General features: G+C 50.3%; 1 protein-coding gene across 1 annotated transcript in view; it reads right to left on the bottom strand.

Moving 5' to 3' along the window:
* Window positions 1-420: 420 nt before the first annotated feature.
* SPNS3 (SPNS lysolipid transporter 3, sphingosine-1-phosphate (putative)) overlaps window positions 421-22,514 on the bottom strand; it is a 56,068-nt gene continuing 33,974 nt past the window's right edge. Inside the window, exons 9-12 of the mRNA XM_072618969.1 lie at window positions 20,028-20,093; window positions 4,997-5,095; window positions 1,286-1,445; window positions 421-865 (exon numbers count right to left, since the gene is read on the bottom strand). Coding sequence (XP_072475070.1) covers window positions 849-865; window positions 1,286-1,445; window positions 4,997-5,095; window positions 20,028-20,093 — 342 coding nt within the window. The 3' untranslated portion in view covers window positions 421-848. The remainder of the gene's footprint in view (window positions 866-1,285; window positions 1,446-4,996; window positions 5,096-20,027; window positions 20,094-22,514) is intronic.

Below are 22,514 nucleotides of genomic sequence, written 5' to 3'. Positions count from 1 at the left end.
TCTTATCCACTGCCTCAAGCAGATGCCTGGAGCACCTTTGGGGAGCTTTCTGTGTGAAAGAAGGGCTCTAGACCCAGCTGGGGAAGAGGGACAGGCCAGAGGTTTGGCTTTCCACGAATCCCTGATGTTTCCTGATGGGTCAAAGAGCCCTAAGACACATGTGGAACACAAGCAGCTTCCCCCACTTCCCTGAGCTCCCTTTGAGTCAGACCAGAGGTTGCTCATCCATTCTCCTGCCCCACAGCAGCCCCTTCCCAAGTGCATGGTTCCCACCTCCTCCCAGGGGCTGCTGGAGGCTGACATGTGGCTAATGAGCCAAGCAAGCAAAGCCTGAGAGTCACCTAACTGAGCCCACAGTTGGCATGTCCCTGCCTGCCCAGGCTTCTCTCCCGATGCCCCCAGGGAGGCCTGCTCACAACAGAAGCCACAGTGCTTTTTTATTATCTCTGTTACCAGTTTCTCAGTCCCCAAGGGCCACATGCTCTGTAGTTTCCCAAAGCCCAGACAGATCCTGACAAGGTATCTGCCCCCAGGCCAAGAACTCTTCCCGGCCTTCCCCTCATCCCCCTTTCTCTGCCCTCAAGAGAGGCCCTGGCACACTCAGCCTGGAGTCGGAGGACCAACAGCTCAATTCCCTGAGGCAGCCAGTTCCAAAGCCAGCACCAAGGGCAGTGCCCTGGTCAAGCCTGCTGATGTTCCTCCTGACTCGGTAGCTTTCGCATGGCCCAGGCCCAGGTCAAGGTAGCAGGAGACAGCCAGAGGGCAGGGTCAGAGAAAAGTGCAGGTGGAGGCTGCTCACTCCTGGGAGGCCCAGACCCAAGAGGCCGAGACTTTCATCCTCTGTACTCCTAGGACTCTTCGATGGCTATGGAGACAGAAAGGCGAACATCAGTATGGGGAGAAGATAGCCAATGGCTGCATATGGCAGGCACCCACTTCTCACTAAGGGGGCAGGGGCTATGGGGGACTAACACCAGTTGGTAGCAATGAGCTCAGTCACCCTCCCCCAACCTGTGTGGGTCAACAGGTCAACCTTTGGCCAGGACCCAGAGAGAGCCCAAGGGGTAATATGAGAGCACAGAACATGGGGACAGAAATCTGGGCTCTGAGGTGACCATGAGTGAGTTTCTTCTCTTTTCTGGCCTTCCTCAGTTTCCTCCTTTGTCAAATGAGAGGGTGAGCTGGATGATCTCTAAGGCACCTTCTAGCACCAGACCTTTGTGCTTATGGACTATGAGGCCAGGACAGTTTATAACCAAGAAAGGAAGATAGGCAAATGAATGACCTGGGGTTGGAGGCAGGTCATGCTCCATGTGGAATGCAGTCACCAGGAAGCAGGCACCCCCCAGCACATCAACGAAGATGCAGATGAAGAAGCTGTATTGCAGACTTCGGAAAAGCCACAGGGAGGAGTCCCCGTGGACTGCTTGAAGGGCACTGGCCACCTGCCCAGAGAGAAGGAGAGGCTGAGGGAGCCTGACTGGGGACTCTGCAGTCCCCTGGCAGGGTCTGAGGGTCACGCTCTTTACCTGGACCATGGTCCTCCTCTTCCCTCTGACTGCACCAGCCATACCCTGCCCCTTCCCCCAGGTCACCTGCTTCTGTAACTGTCCTTCAGGGGATCCCCCCAGGCCTTTCCTGGTGATTCTGGTCCTATCAAATACAACTCAACAAACCTTTATTAGTCCCTTGCTACAGAATGGCCTGGGCACTGTGCTCAGTATTGGGAGGCAAAGACCAGGGCAAAAATCAGGCACAGACCATGCCCTTAGGAAACTGCCCACAGCTTAATGTGCATGTGATAACTTGGGGGAGGGAGCACTGACAGACCAAGGGCGAGATCAGGGAAGGCTTCCTGCAGGAGGTGCGGAGACCTCTCCTTTCTGAACTTCTATAGTGCTTGGGCCCTGCTCACAAGCTGCCTTCCCCTGGGGCAGTGGGTGCCATCTCCCAAGGGAGGGTAGGGGCATGTGACCACCTTATCTTGTCTCTGCCCTAAGATCTAGCAGGGTTAGGCATGTGGGGGTCATCGATGCATGAGTCACCTCACTTGTTCTTGAAAAGATGGGTAAAAAGAGATCTCTGGGCAATTATTTGGGATACTCAGTACCCTGGGGGAAATTTGCTACTTAAAGAAATCCTGTACAAATTACTTTTCTTCAAGCAAACAGACATCAATGTAAAATGTCCCTGGTTTACCTTTTTTGGAAAATGAGGTTTTCTCACCCAGGTCAGCTCACCGTGAGGTTTCAGAAGTTTGAGGGGCTCTGCTGACTCCCCTTTCAAGTGCTCTCCAAGGTCCCTGTCCACTACTGTTGGACTATCAGTCCCATGCTGGCAGTTTACCTTAGACAGAGTTTGCCACTAATTTTGGACTGAATTCGAGATGTCTTTGTGCAAAGAAGGTCTGGCCCCAGCAGACCAGAAGCTTCTGGCTTCAGATGTGGATTGAGGGCACATCTTAAAAGCTTCAGACCTGTTGAACTCTCTTCAAAGTAGCTCCCTCCACCTTCTATGGGGAAAAGTTGGAGGGAACGGAGCAAGACAAAAGAATAGTGTTTGAATAAGGAGAAGGAAATTGTGAAGGAGGTGTGAAGGGGGTTGTACTTGTAAAGAATGCCAGAGTCTGAATGAATTTCTAGAGACAATTAGGACAATTTGAAAGAGAATCATCTCCCACCCAAAGGCTACTTCTAGTCACTCCCAGAGAAGACAGGAGAAGCAGGAGGAAGGATTTAGAAGGGTGACTGAGAACATTTTTGAAGAGAGGGACACAAGGGGAATGCAGCTGGGAAGGAGAGGCAGGAGTAAAAAGGCAAGCAAGCAGCCAGTGACTGAATCGGCCCCAAAACTGGTAATTAGACCAAAGTATCAAATAACTACAGGACTGACCTGGAGAGAGAGGAGTTTGGTGCGACTGTAACACTCAGAAGAAAATCTAAAGTTTTAAGAAGGAAGTTTGGGGGTGGAGTGGAAACATCCACAAGCATTTCCAAAACAAGACTGACGGGTTCCATCAGTGGGAAAGCAGGATGACTTCTGTAGCATCTTCCAGAAAGGGCAATATTGATATTTTGGTCACAGCCAAGTGGCTGCTATCTAGGTTTGAATATTCACACATATGCAGGCTGGAGTTTCTCTCTCTCTCTCTCTCTCTCTGTCTCTCTGTCTGTCTGTCTGTCTGTCTCTCTCTCTCTCTCTCTCTCTCTGTCTCTCTCTGTTGTCTCTCTCTCTGTCTCTCTCTCTGTGTCTCTATCCATCTGTCTGTCTGTCTGTCTCTCTCTCTCTCTCTCTCTCCCCCTCTCCTCTCTCTCTCTCTCTCTCTCTCTCTCTCTCTCTCTCTCTCTCTCTCTCTCTCTCTGTCTGTCTCTCTCTGTCTCTCTCTGTGTCTCTATCCATCTGTCTGTCTGTCTGTCTCTCTCTCTCTCTCTCTCTCTCTCTCTCTCCCCCTCTCCTCTTTCTCTCTCTGTCTCTCTCTCTTTGCAAAAAGTAGCCAGCAATGATGCCTGAACTAGCCAAATCACAAGTTTGTCTTTCAAAAGAAAAAGGAACCAATCCAAGATCTGATTCTCATATCTCAGGAGGCAAAGATGGTTAGGACTGAAAGGATGGGAATCCTGGATGGGAGAAAGTGATCACTCCTCCCTAGAATCTAGGTGAGAGGTGAGAAAAGCCAAAGCCAGTCCAATCTGCCCTCTAGATGTGGGGAAAACAAATTTTAGAAGTAAGGATGGGTTGGACCTCATGGACTAAAATTCTGTAAGAGAAGTCTATCTAGAGGTGATGGTAAACTCATAAGAATGACTTTGTCAGGACAGAAAAGGAAATGATTCCAATGAGGAAGAAAAATGGAGCTTGTATAGAGAGACCTCGATGGCTTCCTCTTGCTGGGTTCGTGACTCTGCTCTGGTCCAATTCTCTCCCTACCTGATCACTGCTTCTTGACTTTCTCTCATGGATCTTTATCCAGGTTACACCCATTAGCTACAGGTATCCCCCAGGGCTTTGCCTTGGGCCCCCTTCTCTTTTTCTTTTCTACTATTTCTTTGGGTAATCTCTTCAGCTCCCTTGGGTGAATCTGCAAGCAGAGGATTTCTAGATCTATAAAGACAGCCTGAGTTTCTCACCTGAGCTTCAAATGCTTTTCGAATGTGTCTAAAATGTCCCACAGGTATCTCATACTCAACATGTCTAAAACAGAACTCATCAGCTTTCCCCCAAACCTTCCCTACTCACCAATTTTCCTCCTACTATTGAAGGCACCTCTGTACTTTTGGTTACTCACAACCTCATTGTCATGTCTGATTCCTTCTTACATGTCTTGTTGGGGAAGTGATGTCACATCAGGTCCTTTCTACCTCGCTATTACTTCTCAGTCACCTCTTCTCTCCATTCCCCAGTCACCAGCCAGTGAAGACTTTCCTCACTCCTTCTGGACTGTAGCAGTAATCTCCTGGTTGACAGCCCCAACTCATCTCTCCCCCCGCCAATCCACCCTCTGCTTGGCTGCCAAAATTGGAGCTGGTCATGACTTTTCACCTCCAGCTCTGCCCTGAATTCCTCTTTCCCCATTTCCCACAGATTGAAGTGCTAGTCATCCCCACATTCTCAGCCTCTTGCTAGTAAGTCTCAGAACCGATGTTTGAAAGGCTACATCTGGAAGAGGGACCAGGCTTGTTCTCCTTGGCCCCCAAAGGCAGAGGTGGGAGTCACAAAAAGGGGGATCGGGGGAGCTTCAAAGAGGTCAGTTGAAGCAAGAGAGCAGGATGGCTTCCCTCTCACTGAAAGCTGTCCCAAAATGCTGGTTGCCTGTTTGGTGGGAGGAGGATAAACGACCACTTATTAGGGGTGTTCCAGAGGAGATTATGGGGTGCAATGTGGGCTGAATGGGATGCCCCTGAGAGACTTTCCAATTCAGACACTCTGACATAGGTGGTCTAGGATCAGGGAAGGAAAGCACCATTTTCTGCCTTCCTAGCCCTTCCCAAGTCCTTACTAGTCCAGTGAGGTAGGGGCTGCCAGCATCTCCCAAGATGTGACCCACAGTGATCTGCAACGCCTCTGCAGTCCCTCGCCGGCTGGGCATAACCACAGACTGCAAGACAGAGGAGAGAAAAGCCAGACTCATTATGGGCATCAGAAAAGGCATCCCCAGATCCCCTCCCTTCCCCCACCAGGAAGTCAGTGCCCACCTGTCCTAGCATGGCCACATATGAGCCACAAGGCTGCCTTCACCTGGAGGCATAGAAGATGGTGAGAGGTCTGGGTACTCTCTAGACAAGCAGGATTTTAATGAAGAATAAAAGAAACCCAGCCCTGAATAACTGAGGGGTCTATGTGTCAGGGTGAGGATGAACATGGCAGTACATGGACACTCATGGACTGAATGCCAGGGAGCAATCTGACTGGTGGGGCCATCGCAGTGTGGGACCAGATTGATGGGACACCTTGAAGTCTAGGGAAGGAAGCTGGTATGACCTGATGGCGATTGGGGGTGATGGTGAACTCTTGGAAGGGAGAGACGCTAAGAGTGGTTGGGATAGAGAGGAAGGGGAGGGTGATCTGGGGGTCAGGGAAGGAAGGCTGGAGAGCAGCAGCCAGGGTGCTGGCCCATGTGATGACCCGGAGCAAAGTTAGAGGCTTGGCTGAGTTACCCCTCCCACCCTCACCAAGAGTTTGACCTCCTTCTGGTCAGAAGGAAAATAAACCCAGAGTCTCTGCCCCCATTTCTCCCCTTCCCCAGCCTCTCAATCACCTACTTAGTGAAGGGACTGAGAGAAATGAAAGGTCAGGAGGGATGTTCCCCCTGGTTCAGAAACAACCAACGAGTTGAGAGATGGGGCTTTTCTTCTCAGTCTCGCTCCTCCTCAGCCTCTCTGGGGCCTTGGACACTGCCGGTCTCCTGACACCTCAGGGAGGACTTTCTCCTCCCTGACATCCCCAACTCCTCCTGGTTCTTCTCCTCCCTCTCTGACCACTCCTTCTCTGCCTCCCTTTGTTGGACTCTCCTCTGAGCCATGCCTGCTAACTGTGGCTGTCCCTGGAGGCTCAGTCAATGAATAAACATTTATTAAACACTTACTATGTGCCAGGCATCCAGCTGAGTGCCAGGGACACAACAAGGCCAAAGCCAGTCCCTGCCCTCAAGGAGCTTAGAGTCTGGAGATGGAAACAGTATGCAAACAGCCCAAGACAAAACTGGTCATCTCAAGGTAGGCAGGAAAGTGTGAACGGAGGGAAGGTGCTTGCACAAGGGCTTGGGGAAGGTTCCTGTAGAAGGGGGATCTTAGCTGGGACTCAAAGGGCCTTCCATCTGCGCACTATCACTTGGTGATGTCATTGGCTCCAATTGATTCGGTTCTCATTTATGGACTGTTGGAGTTTGCTTGTTTCAGGCATGTCCGACTCTCTGTGACTCCATTTGGGGTTTTCTTGGCAAAGATACTGGAGCTGTTTAACCATGTCCTTCTCCAGCCCATTGTACAGATGAGGAAACTGAGGCAAACAGTGCCTTGCCCAGGGTCACACTGCTAGGAAGTGTCTGAGGCCAGACTGGAACTCAGGGAGAGGAGTCTTCCAGACTCCAGGTCCAGTGCTCTATCCACTGCACCACCTTGCTGCCTCATCTCCATCCTGATGATTCCCAAATCTACTTAGCCAGCCCTAGCCCTTGAATCTCCAACCACACACTGAACATCTCACACTGGATGGTCAGTATGTCCAGAATGGAATGCATCACCTTCCTCACCCCAAGGCCTCGCCTCTTCTGAATTTCCCCATGACTTTCAAGGGTACCACCAACCTCCCTGTCTCCCATGCTCACAACCTAGGTGCCATCCTGGTCTCCCTGTTTCTCACCCCTAGATCCAATCAGTTGCCAAGGCTTGTCTCATTTACCTTGGAAACATCTCCCCCCTACACTCCCTTCTCTTCTCTGAGCCTGCCCCAACCCTGGTGCAGAACTTCCTTCCCTCACACCTGGACTATTGCAGTAGCTGCTGGGGAGGGGGTCTGCTGCCTCGGGTCTCTGCCCCCTCCTCCACTCAGCCACTCTTCCTAAAGCTGACCACATGCCCCCCCTTACTCAATACACTGCAGGGGCTCCCTCTCATCTCCAGCATCAAATACAAGATCCTCTGTTTGGCATTCAGACACCTGACCCCACCTCCCTCTTCAGTCTTCTTACACCTGACTTAGCCCCACATATTCTGCTTGTTTGACCACTCCATCTCTGTCTCCTTTGCTGGATCATCATTCATGCCTTGCCTCTCACCTATGGGTCCCACTCACCCCAGGTTCTGTCCTGGGTCACCTTCTCTTTCTCTGGGTAATCTCACCAGTTCCCATGGATTCATCTATCTTCCTGATGCCTATACTTCCCAGATCTCTATGTCCTGCCTTCATCTCTATCCTGAACTACAGCTCCCCAGTCTCTAACCACCTGTCAGATGTCTCAGAGCCATCTCAAATATCAAGTCATCTCTCCTCCCAGCCCTGCTCCCAGTCTCCTGTTTTTGTCAAGGGCATCACTCTTGTCCTGGTCATGAAGGTTCATGACCTTGGAGACAATTTCCCTGCTCATTCCCACATGGCTCCCCATTCTGCCAAGTCTCATCCATTCTGTCTTCACATTGTCCCTCAGGTGCTGACCCCACCCAGAAGTTCCTAGAGGACATGGTCCTATGGTGTCTGGCAAAAGCCCAGGGACTTCTCACAATCCTATTGTTAAATATATTACACGGAAGACACAGGATTGAAAAGAAAGCAAATTATGCTAATATGAAGATGCAATTCCCACCCCCCCTCCCAAAATCTATCCACAGCACCCTGGGGATGGATGGACCCCAGTTCAATGGGGAAGATGGATGCTGGAAGATGGATGTCATTGCAGGGGTACCAACAGCCTCTAAAAACCTTGACTTCCCAATAATCAAAGCCATCCGCTTGGCCCCTAAGTCCTCCTTTTGCTGTACTGGACTCTGCTCTCTTAATGCAGCAGAAGACCTGTCTCCCAGCTGGGTCTGCCCATCCTCTGCTCTAGAGAATCCCACCAACCCCTTTGGCAAAGTAGGCTTCTTTGAATCTACTATCCCCTATTCAATGGATGGAAAGACTTACTCTGTCCCTACTGAGAAGGCTAAAATTTAAACCTCAAATGGCTAATTTCCTGAGCAAGACCCATGGAACTCACTGCCATCTCCTGCTACCAGGTGCTTCCCACAAACCCCATCCATCATCTCTCTATCTAGCAACCAAACCTAGGCGGGGAGGCTGGAATGCAGAAAGAGAAGGGGGAAGAATTAGCTCAGGAAGGCAATGGCATGCCTTAAATGGTGGGGGTCGGTAACAAGACACACAAGATACACAAGTTTGGAGAAGATCCTGCCTTGTCTGAAGGGGGAGGGGAAGACTAGCCCCATTTCCTGGGATGAGAAGCCAAGTACTAATAAACCATTTTCCCAGCCCACAGGGAGGAGTGCCCTGATCCTGAACCCAGTCCAGCAAGCAGCAAGTGAGCATGAGCTGTCGCTCAGCTGTGGGTATGGGTTGTACTGAGCCTTTCATGCTCCTTATAGCACACATTGATGAGGTGGCTAAATGGCCCTGGGGTGTCAGTCTGCACCCAAAATTGGGGTCAGTCTGTGGCTGACTTACAGGCCCTAATCCACAACCTTACGTTTCTTAGCCCAGGCTCCAGACTCATCCCACTCCAAAGTGTTAATCCCTTCACCTTCCTGTCTGGGGATGACCAGAATCTCCCTCAGAAGGGAAGGTCCCTGCCAGCTCATCTCCTTCCATGTCAAAGGGCCCTGCTTAGGGCCCAGCAGGTCCCAGGACGCTATTTAATGAAAAGTATCTTCTCAGAGGCTGCATGCCCAAAGCTTATGCTCATGTGTGTGGGAGGTCCATCTTCTCTGAAACCCAGGGGTGGGCCCCTTCCCCACCCACTGGATTCCTGAGCTGTGGCACACACATCTCCTGGGGCTCAGCTCCACAGGAAAGGGTAAGAAGTATCTCCATATCAGACACCGCCAGCAGACTTCACATCTCCCTGTCGCCAGCAGATGGAATGCGTGCTAATTACACATCCGTGAAATAACAGGTTGAAGAAACAAGGTGTGCATTGGCGTCTGGAGAATGGAAACACGTTATGGATAATTATGTGGGTTTTGAAAACAGAATCTTGTTGTTCAGGGGAAGGAAGTCTTTTGGACAGAGATAATGGAAGCACGGAGCTGTAGGAAGGTGTGTACCAGGAGGGGCCATGCCCAATGGGTACAGTGTGTTCTGTACGCGTATCTCATGCCACTCTACACATCACGAGCACTCCAAAAGGGATGATTTTGGGAACATGAAGAGGCTCTGTTTCCACAGAGTCACATGCACTGTTTGCTAAGACAAAGATCTGCTGCTGCTTTGAGGGGCCTTGTTCTCCCTTCCCCCATGATACCAAGAAGGAACAGGGAAGGAAGCACATCCACATATGTGATAATTAAGGAGAATGACAGGGGTTCGGTGCTGAACAAGAGGGCTACAGAGGTCATCCTGCCAGTCGAGCCTCCTGTCTGATACAAGAATCCGAGGACCACAGATCTAGAAGTAAGGGGCTTCAGAGGCAGTCCGTCCTAACATCTTCATTTTACAGGTTAGGAAACTGAGGCCAAAGGAAATAGAGTGACCTGGGAAATTCTAGAGGTAGACCTAGAGTCCAACACAGCACCCTGTGAATCCTCTGATCTGAAAGGGTCTAGTCAGCCTCTTTCTGCAAGTGGATCCAAGGCCCAAACCTCCCGCCAGGAGCTGGAGGTCCACGTTTGGGTCTAGAGAGAGACCAGCAGGAGACCCAGGCTTCAAAGCCCACCTTCAGCACTTCCTCTCTGCCTGCCTCTTGATAAAGTCACTCCACTTGCCTGGACCTCAGTTTCCTCAGGGGTATCTCCTAGGCTTTCTCTCTGTCTGGCTGCTAAGTGCAGAGTGCATTGGCCACAGCTGGACTGGGCTTCTGGCACCAGGTAGGGCACTAGACCAGAGACTGTCCTCATTCACTGGCCAGGTGCGAGTCAGCACAGATGGGAGAGTTTGATGGCTTGGCTTTGGAGAGGATGGTATCTTCTGAAGAGACACGGGGTGTCTGAAGAAAAGAGAATTTTACTTCTTTGCCCCAGAAGTGACATAGCCTTTCCTTGGTCACTTTGCCCCCTTCTAACAGGATAATTATTAAGAACTCAACATTCTCTAGCAAGTTTACAAAAACAACTCCAACAACATGGTGAGGTAGGTGTGCCAAATGAGGAAACTGAGGCAGAGGTCAAGTGAGTTAGATGAATCTTAGCATTTGAAGGGACTCCAGTGGTCAGTAACTGAATGAGATTCACTTCAGCACCATTCCTGCTTGCAGGCTCCAGTAAAGAGAGCTCCCTCCCTCCTGAAGAGAAGCCCATGCCAATTCTAGGTAGCGCTGATTGTAGGAAGTTGTCCTGACGTCCTCTTAAGTCTTTCCTTGCATTGCTCCTGATTCTGTCCTCTGGGGCAGTAGAATAAGCCTACACCCTTCCTTTAATGGCAGCTGCCTTCGGTCCTTTGTCGTTGATCCTCACACACGTAGACTCAAAGCCCTTCCCTCAGAGTCCGTCTGGGACAGTGATTTTCTTTTCTTTTCTTTTTTAAATTTGTTTCAAATATTTTGTTTTTTCCAGTTACATGTGATTGTTTTTAAACATTTTTGGGTTTTTTTATTTCAAATTCCAAATTCTTTCCCTCCCTCTCTCCCACACCCTGTTATTGAGAAGGCAAGCAATTTGATATAGGTTACACATGACAGACATGCAAAACATTTTCATGTTAGTCGTGTTATGAAGGAAAACAGACAAAAAAGAAAGAAAATAAGGAAAGCAAAAAAAGTCCGCTTCGATCTGCATTCACCTTCATCTGTCCTGTCTCTGGAGGCGGAGAGCATCCTTCCTCATGAGTCCTTGGGAAACGTCTTGGGTCATTGTGTTGCTGAGAAGAGCCAAGTCACTCCCAGCTGATCTTTGCACAATATGGTTGCTGCCATGTAACGTTCTCCTGGTTCTTCTCCCTTCACTTTGCGTCGGTTCATGTCTCCAGGTTTTTCTGAAAGCATCCTTCTCATCATTTCTTAAAGCACAATGGTATTCCAGTCACATCTTATAACTTGTTCAGCCATTCCCCAATGGATGGCTATCCCTTCAGTTTCCAATTCTTTGCCACCACAAAAAGAGCTGCTATAATTATTTTTGTACATATAGGTTCTTTTCCCCTTCTTTCTTTAAATAAAACATCTCTTTAGGATAGAGACCTATCAGTGATATGTATTGCTGGGTCAAAGGGTAGGCACAGCTTTCTAACCTTTGGGGCATAGTTCCAAATTGCCCTACGAGAATGATTTTCAAGGTCTGTTATGTCCCTGCCTCCTTCCTGCCTGAGACCAGTTCATGGATCCCAACCAGAGCATTGCAGATCCCCATTCCTTGGGAGGGGAAGGACTTCAAGGAGACATGCACTGGTCCTTCTGTGGAAGAGCAGAAAGACAGAAAGGGTGGAAGTCTGTGTTCTCTCTTCAAACAAGGGATGCTTTGAGACCTTACGTAGCTCAGATTTTGCCTTCATTTTCCTCCAGATCTCTGGCAGCTGCTAGTGATGCTGGCGCTAACCCAACCCAAATCAGAACCTTCCTCTCACTCTCACCTTGCTGGGAATCCCAGGATCCAATACCCAGGTTTCATCTGCCTGACAATCAATCACAAAGTGTTCCCCAGGCCCAGACACTACCTCACTTGTTGTATTCAAGCTTATCTGCTCATCCTAATTTAAAGGGATGAGGAGGAATCTGCTCATCCTGCACATCAGCCAGATCTCAGAGTCACAAGGGTTTCAGTTTAGGACACCTGACACAACCTGGTTGTAGGACTCTGCAAGGCATTTCCCCCTTCAGCACCATGGACAGCTCTCTAAGCCTACAAACTGGGGGGGCAGGGCCAACCTGCCATGGCAGAGGGAGTTCAACAATGAAATCACAGGTCTAGTTCCTTTCCCCACCCCACCCTCCAAATTCCTGAGGAGAGGAAGCATGTCAGGTTCTTTTCACCTATCCTCAAAGGACCAGTTTTAAATCCCTCTCCTCTCTTCTCTTCAATATCCATGCTTCCCATGCCTTTGGAGGGTCAGCATGTCATCCTTGCTCTGCACAAACTCACCATTGACCCTGGAGAAATCACTTGTCTTGTCTATGCCTGCTTCTAATTTTCTGATGGTTTTGGGCAAGTTATCTTCTTAGACTGCAGTGTCCTCCTCTATGAAATGAAGGAGCTATAGGAGTGTTGTAATGGCCCTTCCAGTTCTAACATTCTAGAACTATAGAACTGCAGAGTCATAGAATGACCCTGAGGATCTAGCTCCATAGTCCCATCATTCTATCATTTTATGGTTCTAGGATCATATGGTCCTGCCATTCTATAGTCTTAGGTTTACATCATCCAATGGTTTTCTATTCTAGGATCCTGTGCTTTTATGATCCCTTGTTCCTAGGATTCTGTGAGTCTGTGTACTCCCACTCTGTGATCCTGTGTCCTACAAAGCACAAAGTCCCCATGAGTTTGTGTACTGGTGGAAATACAGCCCAGATGCGTATCTAATGCCAACAAGTAGCACAGGACAAATGGAAAGGACAGGATCATTAACTCTGCTTAGCAAGGAGGTGTCAACTGCACAGTTCAGATGCTAATAGCTCCAAGTTGTTAATCGTGCTAATTTAGTGCTAAAATAATGTCAAGTTGTTAGTGGTGTTAATTTTGTGCTAAAATATGCAGACAATTTCTGCTTCTTCTTCTGTCATGAACCATCATCAGCCATGGCTAAGGCCAAGATGAGCTTGGTAATTATTAGCCAAGTTTGGAATTTCATTTAGAAGATTTGAATCTCTACTTAAATTGTAGTATCCTGGAATCTCCATATTAGAAGGAACCCTGGAGGTCACCAAGTCAAAGCCAAACCAGAGTAAGATGGCCTTTTACAACCTGCTCAACAAGTGGTCACAAACTTGACTCCCTGACTGCCGCATGTGCTCTATGGCCCTGGATAAATCACTTTGAGCCTCAGTTTCCTCACTGGTAAAACAGAATAATGGTGTCCAGAGTACTTCCAAGGCAGTTATGAGGTTCAAATAAGATGATTGTGTAACCCATTTTGTCATCCTTAAGATGCCAGAAATGCCCAGGATGCCTTGATGGCACTGGTGACAACCTGTCTTGAGAGGAGTCCATCCCTGCTCCCACCCCTACCTAAGGCAGCCTGCTCCCCCTTGGGGAACCACTGGATTATAGAGAAACTTTTCCTGACCAGAAGCCTCAACTGGCCTCTGCCACTTCCCCCATTGCTCCTGGCTCAGCCTTCCAGGGCCAAACACTACAAGGCTGATCCTTCTTCCAAGTAACAGCCCTTCAAATAATCAAAGACAGCTAGCATGCCTCTGTGAGGTTTCTCCTCTCTGGATAAAACTGCCTTAGCTCCTTTACCAAGTCCACATGGAGCTTTGAGTCTTTCTAGCATCTAGTGCATTCTCCTCCGGACATATTTCAGTGCAGAATGACCTTCTTAAGATGTGCACCTGAGCTTTCTCCAGATGTGGCCTGACCAGGGCAAGGACCATAAGATCAAAGCTACAATTGGAGATGCTGCAAGAAACACACAGAGCAAGTGATGGGACCCAGGCAGAAGCAGCATCCTACAGGGGCCTTTGAAGAGAATGTAAGGTCCTTTGTTACCTTGACCACAAGCCTGGTGCTTCTGAGCCAAATTAGTTACTAGGAGAATGAGGATTGGGCCTGGGTAAAGTTCCAGGATTGGGAAGGGCATGGCTTCAGTGCCTGACCCTCCAGAGGATATTCCCCCTTGCAAAAGCATGGGTCTGTGTGCCTCGTTATCCTTGACTCTTGGGAGGGCTGCCTGGGGAGCAGTGCCTTGTGACATGTAAATCGGAGCTAATATGTCCTCCATAATGACTATTAGTTTTTCACAACATGCAAATGTTAAGAGTTGACTAAGTTGAGAAAAAAAATGTTTAGCCATCTAATGAAGGTGAACGTATGTGACAATGCATGTCCATCAAAGTCTCTTAAAATGGATTTATGTTCTAAGGAGCATTGCATTTCTTTCTAAGCTGGATCTAAGTTAAGCTTTCTTACTGGTATAAGAACTGTATTGAGCGACAGAATCAAACACCAGAGGCCAAGTTTTCTCTAAAAAGTACTCCAAAACAACTACTGACAATGTGATAACTCTACCCGAAGATCAATCTTCCTTCTTAGACTTGTTGGCCTCCCAATCTCTGGGGCTCCCACCCCTGTGACCTGTCAGGACTATCCTCCCTTGGGTGTTTGTTCTATGTGCTGTACCGGGCATCATTCCAGGGGAGGTAGTTATCGTAAGGGAATCCATGAAGACTGGGTAATTCTGGTACTAATACATGACTTCTAGGTGTGATCTGGCACTCTGAGATGTGAGTGAGAACCCTGGACAGTGAACATGCTTCCCTCTCTCCAGACACTGATTCCAGAATAGAACCTAAGAGAGCCCTGACTTTCTTGGTTGTCTCATTGGGCTCCCAAATAGAGTCCTGGATGACTACCAGACCTTCGACATGTGTCCAGATATTCTTCACTCTCCAAAAACATGGAGTAGTTAATTTTTGAATTCATGTATAGGTCTTTTTAAAAAGTGTATGAAATTTCATTTCATTATAGATTCAGACCATTATCTCAGCTTACCAAGACCATTGGGGATCATGAGTCTGCCATCCAACAAGGCAGCTCTGTCTCCCAGTTTCCTGACATTAGGAGATGTCACAAGCATGTGCTCTATGCCTCTATCTCACTCATTGTTTGGGACAACCCAGGCCATGGGCTCAGCCACATGCCAAGATGTAGTTTGTGGGGGCTGGAAGTCTTGAGTACTTGTCCAGGTACTTGCCAATCATATTTTTATCTTTTATTACCAAGTCACTTAAAAGTTCTTAGAACTGGGATCAAGTTCTTAGCATGACAGAAGTGAAATAGTCCTGGTCTCTTGCTGCTTTTACAAAGGGCCTTTTGGTCCATTGTTGGACCACAGGTCTACCCCACCCCCATTCCTAATCCAACACCCTGACTCTATTTCTCTTCCATTCAAAATCCTCTCTGTTGCCAGAAGGCACTTTCCCCTACACTCAGTCTAGAAGACCTGAGTTCAAATCCTGCCTCAGTTACCTATGAATTGTGTGATCAAAGGCCAAACCACCTCCCCCCTCTCAATCTCCATTTCCTCATCTGTAAAATGGGGATGATAACACCTTCCTGCCAGAATCCAACGAGGGAATCTTTGTGAGATGCTAAAACGCTGCCGAAATACTAGCTGGTGTTCTCCTGCCTTCACTGTTCACTTTGCCTTCACTGTTCACTTTGCCTTCTCTGTGCATTTGGGGACAAACATCAGGGTGTCTCTGCTTCCACTCTTGCTGAAAATCAGCCCCCTTAGCTGTTCTTCCTCCTGGACATTCAGTGATAATGGCCCTCATGGACACATGGGCAGCTTTCTCCCTAGCTCTCCATTTCTGCCTTTCCCTTCTGAAGTCCATGTTTAATCAGCATTAATGAGGAAAACCCTCCTCTATCCTCAGGGCCTCAATTTCTGGCCTGAGACTTCAGGCCCTTCAGGTTTCCTGTTCCACTCCCTCAGAGCAGGAGAACTGAGCCTGAGGCACTCTCAGGTTTGGTGAGGGGCCCTATCACACTCCAGAGAAGGGCCCATGATCCCTCCCACTGCCCCAATCTCTCCTGCCAATGAACACAATCAGCTGTTTCCTCTGAGGCTCCATGTCCTCCCTCAGGAGTCTCAGCCAAGTACAGAGTCTCTGTGGTCCTCCTTCTCCCACCCTTCTCCAAGTCCCCTTGCTCTGCCCTCCAGCCCTGGCACAAGCCTGGCTCCCCATCAGCCTCTTGGATTCTCTTCTCTTTCCCTGTTCTCTCAAGGACTTGCTCACCCTGCTAAGGTGGAATCCAGAGCAGCTGTCCTCCAGTACACTCTCCTCCTCCTGGGTATGCCTGCCAACCTGCCTAAAATAGAAGCATACACACACCATCTACACCTGGGTCACATCCCAGGTAGGGGCACAGAGGGCAGAGCCCAGCTGCCAGCCCCACTCCTACTCCTGGCTCACTTTGGGACTTCGGACAAGTCACTTCATTTTACTGGGCCTGGGTAAAGCTCAGACTGGAGAATCTGCCTCTGAGGCCCTTAGCAACTCCAGCATTCTGCATCTGCTCAGCTGATGTTCCTGGCGTGGATGGTGCTCGCTCCAGTGGAGGCCACTTTCTCCTCAAGGACAAAAAAACTCAGAGGGAGAAGAGATTGTCCCCACATGGAAGCAGGCTCCAGGAGTAGTTTCAGCCACCTCCCCAGATGAGAAATATCGACCCACTCTGCTGAGCCAAGAGATGGCAGAACAAAGTCTCCCCTGGGATGGACAAAGGCAGCCAGCAGAAATCCATCCCTGGAGAGGGGCTGAGCCCAGGCACGGAGAGGGGGCCACCTCCACTCTCGATACTCCTGGACCATCTCACCATGTGCCGGTTCAGTGAGTCACCAGCCTTGGTCCTCATGGAGAGCAGGAGCTGAGAACCTTCTCCCTGAGAGAGGCCTTCACCCTGGGAAGCCAGAGAGAACCCTGCTGTCTTCTGTGAGTGGGCACCTCCTCGCCCTCCAAGAACGCTACAGTAACACTGCCCTCTTACTGGTGGAGCCTTTGCAAGTAATTAGATCTCTGAAGGAGGCTGAGATGTCCTTAAGAAAGCAGAATGGTGGCCAGGGGTGGTCCCCACCTCTGAACATCCCCCCAGGCAAAGCATATCCTCTTGTCTCCTTTACATTCTGCCCAGAGCCAGGAAGGGGATGGCGGAGGCTTGGAGAAGACTGGCAGATCCTCTCCATCTCACTGGGGAAACACAGTTTCCATTGAGGGGTGGCCAGTTGGAGATGGGGTTTATGAGGGTCTTGTGCCAGACAGTTCACTCCTTGGAGTGCAGAGATGGGAGTAATGATCCTTGACAGGAGTAATCTGGGAAGGCTTCTTGTAGAAGACAGTCTGGAGTCAGACCATCAGTAACAAGGGAAACAAAAGGTCAAAGAACATGTGATTCCGATAGGAAGGGGGTGCCGATGAGCAAGGGAAGGGCCGCAGAAGCCTCTTCTGGCCCTCCCGCTTCCTGAAAGACACCCCTGTGCTTGGGCCTGGAAGTCACACAGCCCCCAGCCACCTCAGCCCCTCCAGGGCAAATGATTCTCACCTTTGGAAGTCTCCACATTTCCTCTTTGTGGCTCCCTCCCCACCAAGCCAAGCAGAGCAAACACCCCTCCCTCCTCCTGGTGACCAGTCCTCAAACTCTGCGCAGAGGGAATTCACTCCCTGGGTGAGAAGGAAAAAAGTCTGGCTAGTTCCTGGAAAGAAGCCTAGTCAGGCTGTCCAGAGAGCTGAGTTCTAGTCTCAGATCCTTCCCCTCTCTGGGCTTCTCTCTCCTGGTAAAAGCCTGGCTGATCTTGGCTGATCTTTACAGTCTTCCACCAGTCTCCCATTCCTTATATCCAGAGTCAGCTAGTCCTCCAAAAAAAGGCACACTGCCCCCAGGGTCCCTGGGAGGTGATGGCTGCTTAGATTGCTGCAACAGGGGGGGTTCTGAAACCACTGGACAAGGAGCCTCACCACCACTCCCAGGCCCACTCCAGGGGCCATCCTGAGAGAAGACGCAGCATAGAATTGTTCAGTCATTTTGCAACCAGACTAGAACTGCCTACAATTCTAAGAAAAAGCCTAGAGTACAGCAGCACTGCGGGCCTTCGTCCCTCCCAGTCACCCAGTCTGTCCCAAATCCTGCTGCTGCCCCATGCCTTTCTGAATGCATGTCTGCCTCTTCCCTTCCCCCAGGCATCCTTCTGGGTGTAGAAAAGAGTGCTTGGGACACCTGTAGCAAGCGGGACCAGAGGTAGCCAAGAAGAGCAGGAGGTGACCAGCCAGAAAAGTGATCCAAGAAGATAAAGACCTTCACCCTTTCTCCAAAAGATTTCTCCTGCCTGAGTTGAGTGGGAAAAGGTGAGGATACAAGCAGTGCCCTAAGGGTTAAGGCTGAAGAGTTGCTTTTCCAGCACTTTGTGAAGCCCCTAGTTTATTCTGTAACCTGAAGCGCCCTAAAGTCCTTTCCCCATCATCTTGAACCTTGTCCTGCAGGCACCTGCTTTGCCTCTGGTCCTTGGCTGGTCACTCTCCCTTGAGCCTGAGCTCCTGGAGGGCACGGCAGATACTAGATCGTTATTGTCTAGGTGTCTGCCTCCTTGGAGTATAAGCTTCCAGAAATCAGCCTGTCTCTGTCTGCTGACCTAGGGCTGGCTTCTCTGGGCTTAGCTCGGTGTGACTGGCTGGGGGCTGTTAGAAGGGCTGAGCCCGCGCTCTGGCCCCCACCTCTGGGGCAGGCAGGTCGGCTCCTCAAATCTCCACTTCTTAAGCTTCCATTTCTGTTTTCTTTTTGTTTTAAGGTTGGTTTTCTAAGGTAAATATAGTTCACCTCGACCTTACAATTAGCGTGTGTCCTTGCACAAGCGCAGCTAAGGGGGAAACGCCTGAGCAAGGCTGAGTTCTGCTCCAACTGCAGTCCACACTGACGCGCACCAACACACACATATTCACCAAAGATAGTTTTCTCTGCCTGGGCCTCAGACTAAACAAAAGAGAATTATTGATTGATTTTTGTAACTCCCCAGAACAGGAAGAGAGAAAACAGACTCAGCCTTTTTAAGGCTGCCCAAAGAGTGGGCAGATTTCTGTAGCGGAGGGACGGGGGAAGGCTTATAAGGAACTCTTTGAAAAGAAAACCATGGGGAGGGGGAAAGTGTGGTTTGAGGGAAAGGCCTGCACAGAGGGGAGGACTTTTGAGAAGGTAGAGGACTCGTGATGGGAGGACCTGGCCCTCCTCCCCAACACATCCACAGTGCTCATGCCCAGCTCACATCATGGAGGGGTGAGGACAAAGACCCTAGAGATGGCAGCTGTCCTGGGGCAAAGTGGGCCTCAGGCTGCAGGGCATGTTAAAGGATGACAACCTGCTGGTTGTGGTGTGGAGGTTCTAGGTCCCGATAAGCTAGACTAGAGGCTCTTCTAGCTCTGAGGTTCTAGAGTCACTTCAGAACAAACCTAAATTGTTATCATCCATCCCCTGAACGTTCTTCACCTCAAACTCTGCTCCTGCCACTGACTCCCTCATTCCCTCCTCCCCTGTCTTTCTCCCCCCCATCAAAATGGTAGCTCCCTGAGGACAGGCCGTCTTTTTTTTTTGTTTGTATTGTTTTCCCAGCACTCTTCACAGCACCTGCTAAATACTGAGCACTTAACATACGTTTATTTCCTACTTCCTTTCTTCCTTCCTCCTTCTCTGATCTGAGGGTCATCAAAGGGATACAGTATTAACACTAGAAAGGACCAGCCCTGTCCTGTATTGATCTCCAGTAGCTCCCGTTCTGGCTAGACTGTGAACTTCCACCAACCAGAGGCAACTAGCCCTGTCCAGCAGAGTCCTGTGACTCCCAGAAAATGCTCAATGCAAACTAGTGATGCATGAGCTGACCAAGGCAAATGGGCTCAGATCAGCCTGGGGAAGCCCCAGTGGGACAGTAGGATCACTCCAGGAAGTCCAATGGGCAAGGAGGGGGAGTTGGCACTGGACTGGCCTCCACAGCAGCTGAGAGGACCCTGGGCTCTTGCCTTCTCTCCTGTGCCCAGCGATGGCTGGTTCCAAGGCTGCTCCCCCAGCTCCTCACCGACCTGTACCACTGTGTTTTGCTCCAGGCAAGGCCCAGGTTTGAGCTCAGGAGCCCTGAGCACAGTTCTGCTCAGGACCCACATCCAGCTCACAGCAGCTGGGCACTGGCTGCACTTCCCTCCTAGAACCAGCCCCAAGGCATAGCCCCCAGAGACCAGGCCAACTTACCAGCAAGATGTCAGCGACAATGGCCCAGTTGAAAGAGAGAAGGAGCTCTCCAAGCGCAAGGAAAACCTGCAGACAGAAGAACTGCTGTCATTCAAGCCCTTGGGAGGTGAGCACTAGGGGGCCAGGCTGGCCTTCCTCCCTTTCCTTCCTGACTCTGGCCTGGGCCCCTCAGTCTGGCTCCCCATCCCATCCCCTGCTCATCTGCTCCTCATGACCAAAAGCCTAGAAATAGCCATATGGCTAGGCAGTGGCAAACAGAACCAGCAGGCCTGGGTTGTTTTCCTGCCTCCCTCTGCCCCAAGATCTGCTCCAAGACTTAGAACAACTCAACCCAAGTCTACAGATCAAGTCAAAGGGCATTTATTAAATTCTTTCTTTGTACGTCCATGACCTGTGGCCTTGTCATCTCTATAGCGAGGCCAGTCAGCACCATGGATGTCATGGTGAGGTCTAAGGGATTGACTCTTCACTGGGAGGGGCTTTGGAACCTTGGACAGGTCCCAGCCCTCTCAGGGCTCCCTCCATCACTCTTGGAGGGCCCTCTCTGCTCTGAGCTCACTCAGGTGTGGGAGAGAAGCAACAGCAATCCCTAGCCCATGACTAGAGGCTGACTTGAGGAGCCTCAAAGGCCACTTTTCTCTCTGGAATCTCTTTAATTCAGTGAGAAAGCAAGGAGAGGCACATACTGCTACCCTACCTCCTGAGATTGCCATCTCCTAGCCCTGCCCACCATCACTGGTCCTCCTGCCCACTACCTCTAGATTCTGCTGAGGTTTTCCAGACACCCTCCCCCATTCCCTCAGACTCTCCCCCCTCTTCTCCCCCTTCCCCCCCCCCAGCAAACTGTTTGCTGGAGCCCTTGTGTAGGTGAAGGCTCTGGGCAGTTGCCCCTTCCCCTCCCCAGGTGGGCTCCAAGGGCTGGGCTGGGTTCAGGTGGGAAGAGCCTGGCCTGTTCCCAGCAGCTCTGGCCCTTTCCAATGTGTTGTCACAGGCATGGTCTCATCCCGTCCTCCCCATGACTCCAGGAGTCAGACTGTACATCCCCACTACCCAGATGAGGACGTTGAGAATCAGTGAGGATGTTATTAGTGTTAGCTAGAATTTACAGAGCACTTTGAGGTATACAAAGCACTTTACAAATATTCTCATTTGATCTTCACAATAAATTCAGGAAGTGAAGGTTGTGATTATCCTCCTTTTTTAGACAAGGAAACTGAGCAGACAGCAGTGACTTGCCCAGAGTTACACTGCTAGTGGCTGAGGCTGGATTTGAACCCAGGTCTGACTCTAGGCCTGATATCCCTGGACCTTCCCATAGACTCTGGGGTAAGTGTCCATGCCGAGTATGGAGTCAAGAACTTTGCTATATCTGGGAAACTGAGCACAGATGGTGTGTGTCTGTGGCCAGGGCTGGGTTGAACTTTTTTTGGGGGGGGTGTCAAGTCCCTTGGCATCCAGCACCAGGGCCCACCGCCCACTGGCCCAGGGTTTTCCTTTCGGTGTGTACCTCCATCTGGCAAAGCATCCCAGGGAAGCAGGCAGGCTCATGGCACAAGACCTGACTTAGCCAGTTCTTTGAAGGAAGCCCAGAACAGGGTGCCCTTGCCGTACCCCAAAGCCCTTCATGCCTGTGACTCCACAGGCAGATTCCCACAACAATCCCTCAAGCAGGGTGTGCTCCTTGGATGGTTGTCTCCATTTTACAGATGAGGACACTAAGGCCCATGGAAGCAAAAGGGTTGGCCCAAGACCACACAAGGAGTCCCTGATGGGAGCCAGGTAAGGAGAGGACTCAGGTGCCTTGGCTCCAGGCCAGCTGCTTCCCAGAAGACCACACTTCCCTCCACGACACATTGGGGGAGTTGCCCTCAGTGGAGATCCTTTGTACTTTGTCTCTTGAGGGTGGACTTGCTTTTCTGGAATAGCTAAATGTCTGTCACTTGGAGCCCAGGGTTGCTCAACACGGAATGGGTGAGACTATGAAGTAACAGGACAGGTTTTCCAAGGGCCTCCTCGAACTGGCCCCTAAGGGCAGAGGTGGGTCTTAGAAAAACACTCTGAGGAATTGCAACATCCTCAGAAGCAGAGACTAGACTCCCAGAGAGGACAATGGAGAAAGGCCAGGCTTCAGGGAGAATTCCAGAATGATGGAGCTGGAAGGAGCTGGAGAGAGAGTGGTCCCACCCCTCCACAGGCAGGTAGTGGCTCCCAGTGCAGCCTCCAGTGCCAATGGCCCAAACGTGACCCACCCACAGGCTTGGAACACCCCTCTTCCCCAAGTGCTGGAGAGTCTCTGCCCTTCTGTCTCTGTCAGAGGTCCTCCACATCCCCAGTGGTGCCAGGATGTCACTTCTCACTCCGAGGCTTCTACTCAGCTGCCATGTTTCTCTCTTTTCCCTCTTGAGGGACTCACAGGTAACATTGTTTGGTGTCCTGTGCTTCACTGCCACCAAGCACCATCACTGGGGAAGTGTGTGTGTGTGTGTG

This window comes from Notamacropus eugenii, chromosome 6 (assembly GCF_028372415.1).
Source record: "Notamacropus eugenii isolate mMacEug1 chromosome 6, mMacEug1.pri_v2, whole genome shotgun sequence".
NCBI classification, from domain to species: domain Eukaryota; kingdom Metazoa; phylum Chordata; class Mammalia; order Diprotodontia; family Macropodidae; genus Notamacropus; species Notamacropus eugenii.
Note: the sequence above shows the minus strand (reverse complement) of the source record. Positions and strands in the feature narration are given on the sequence as shown.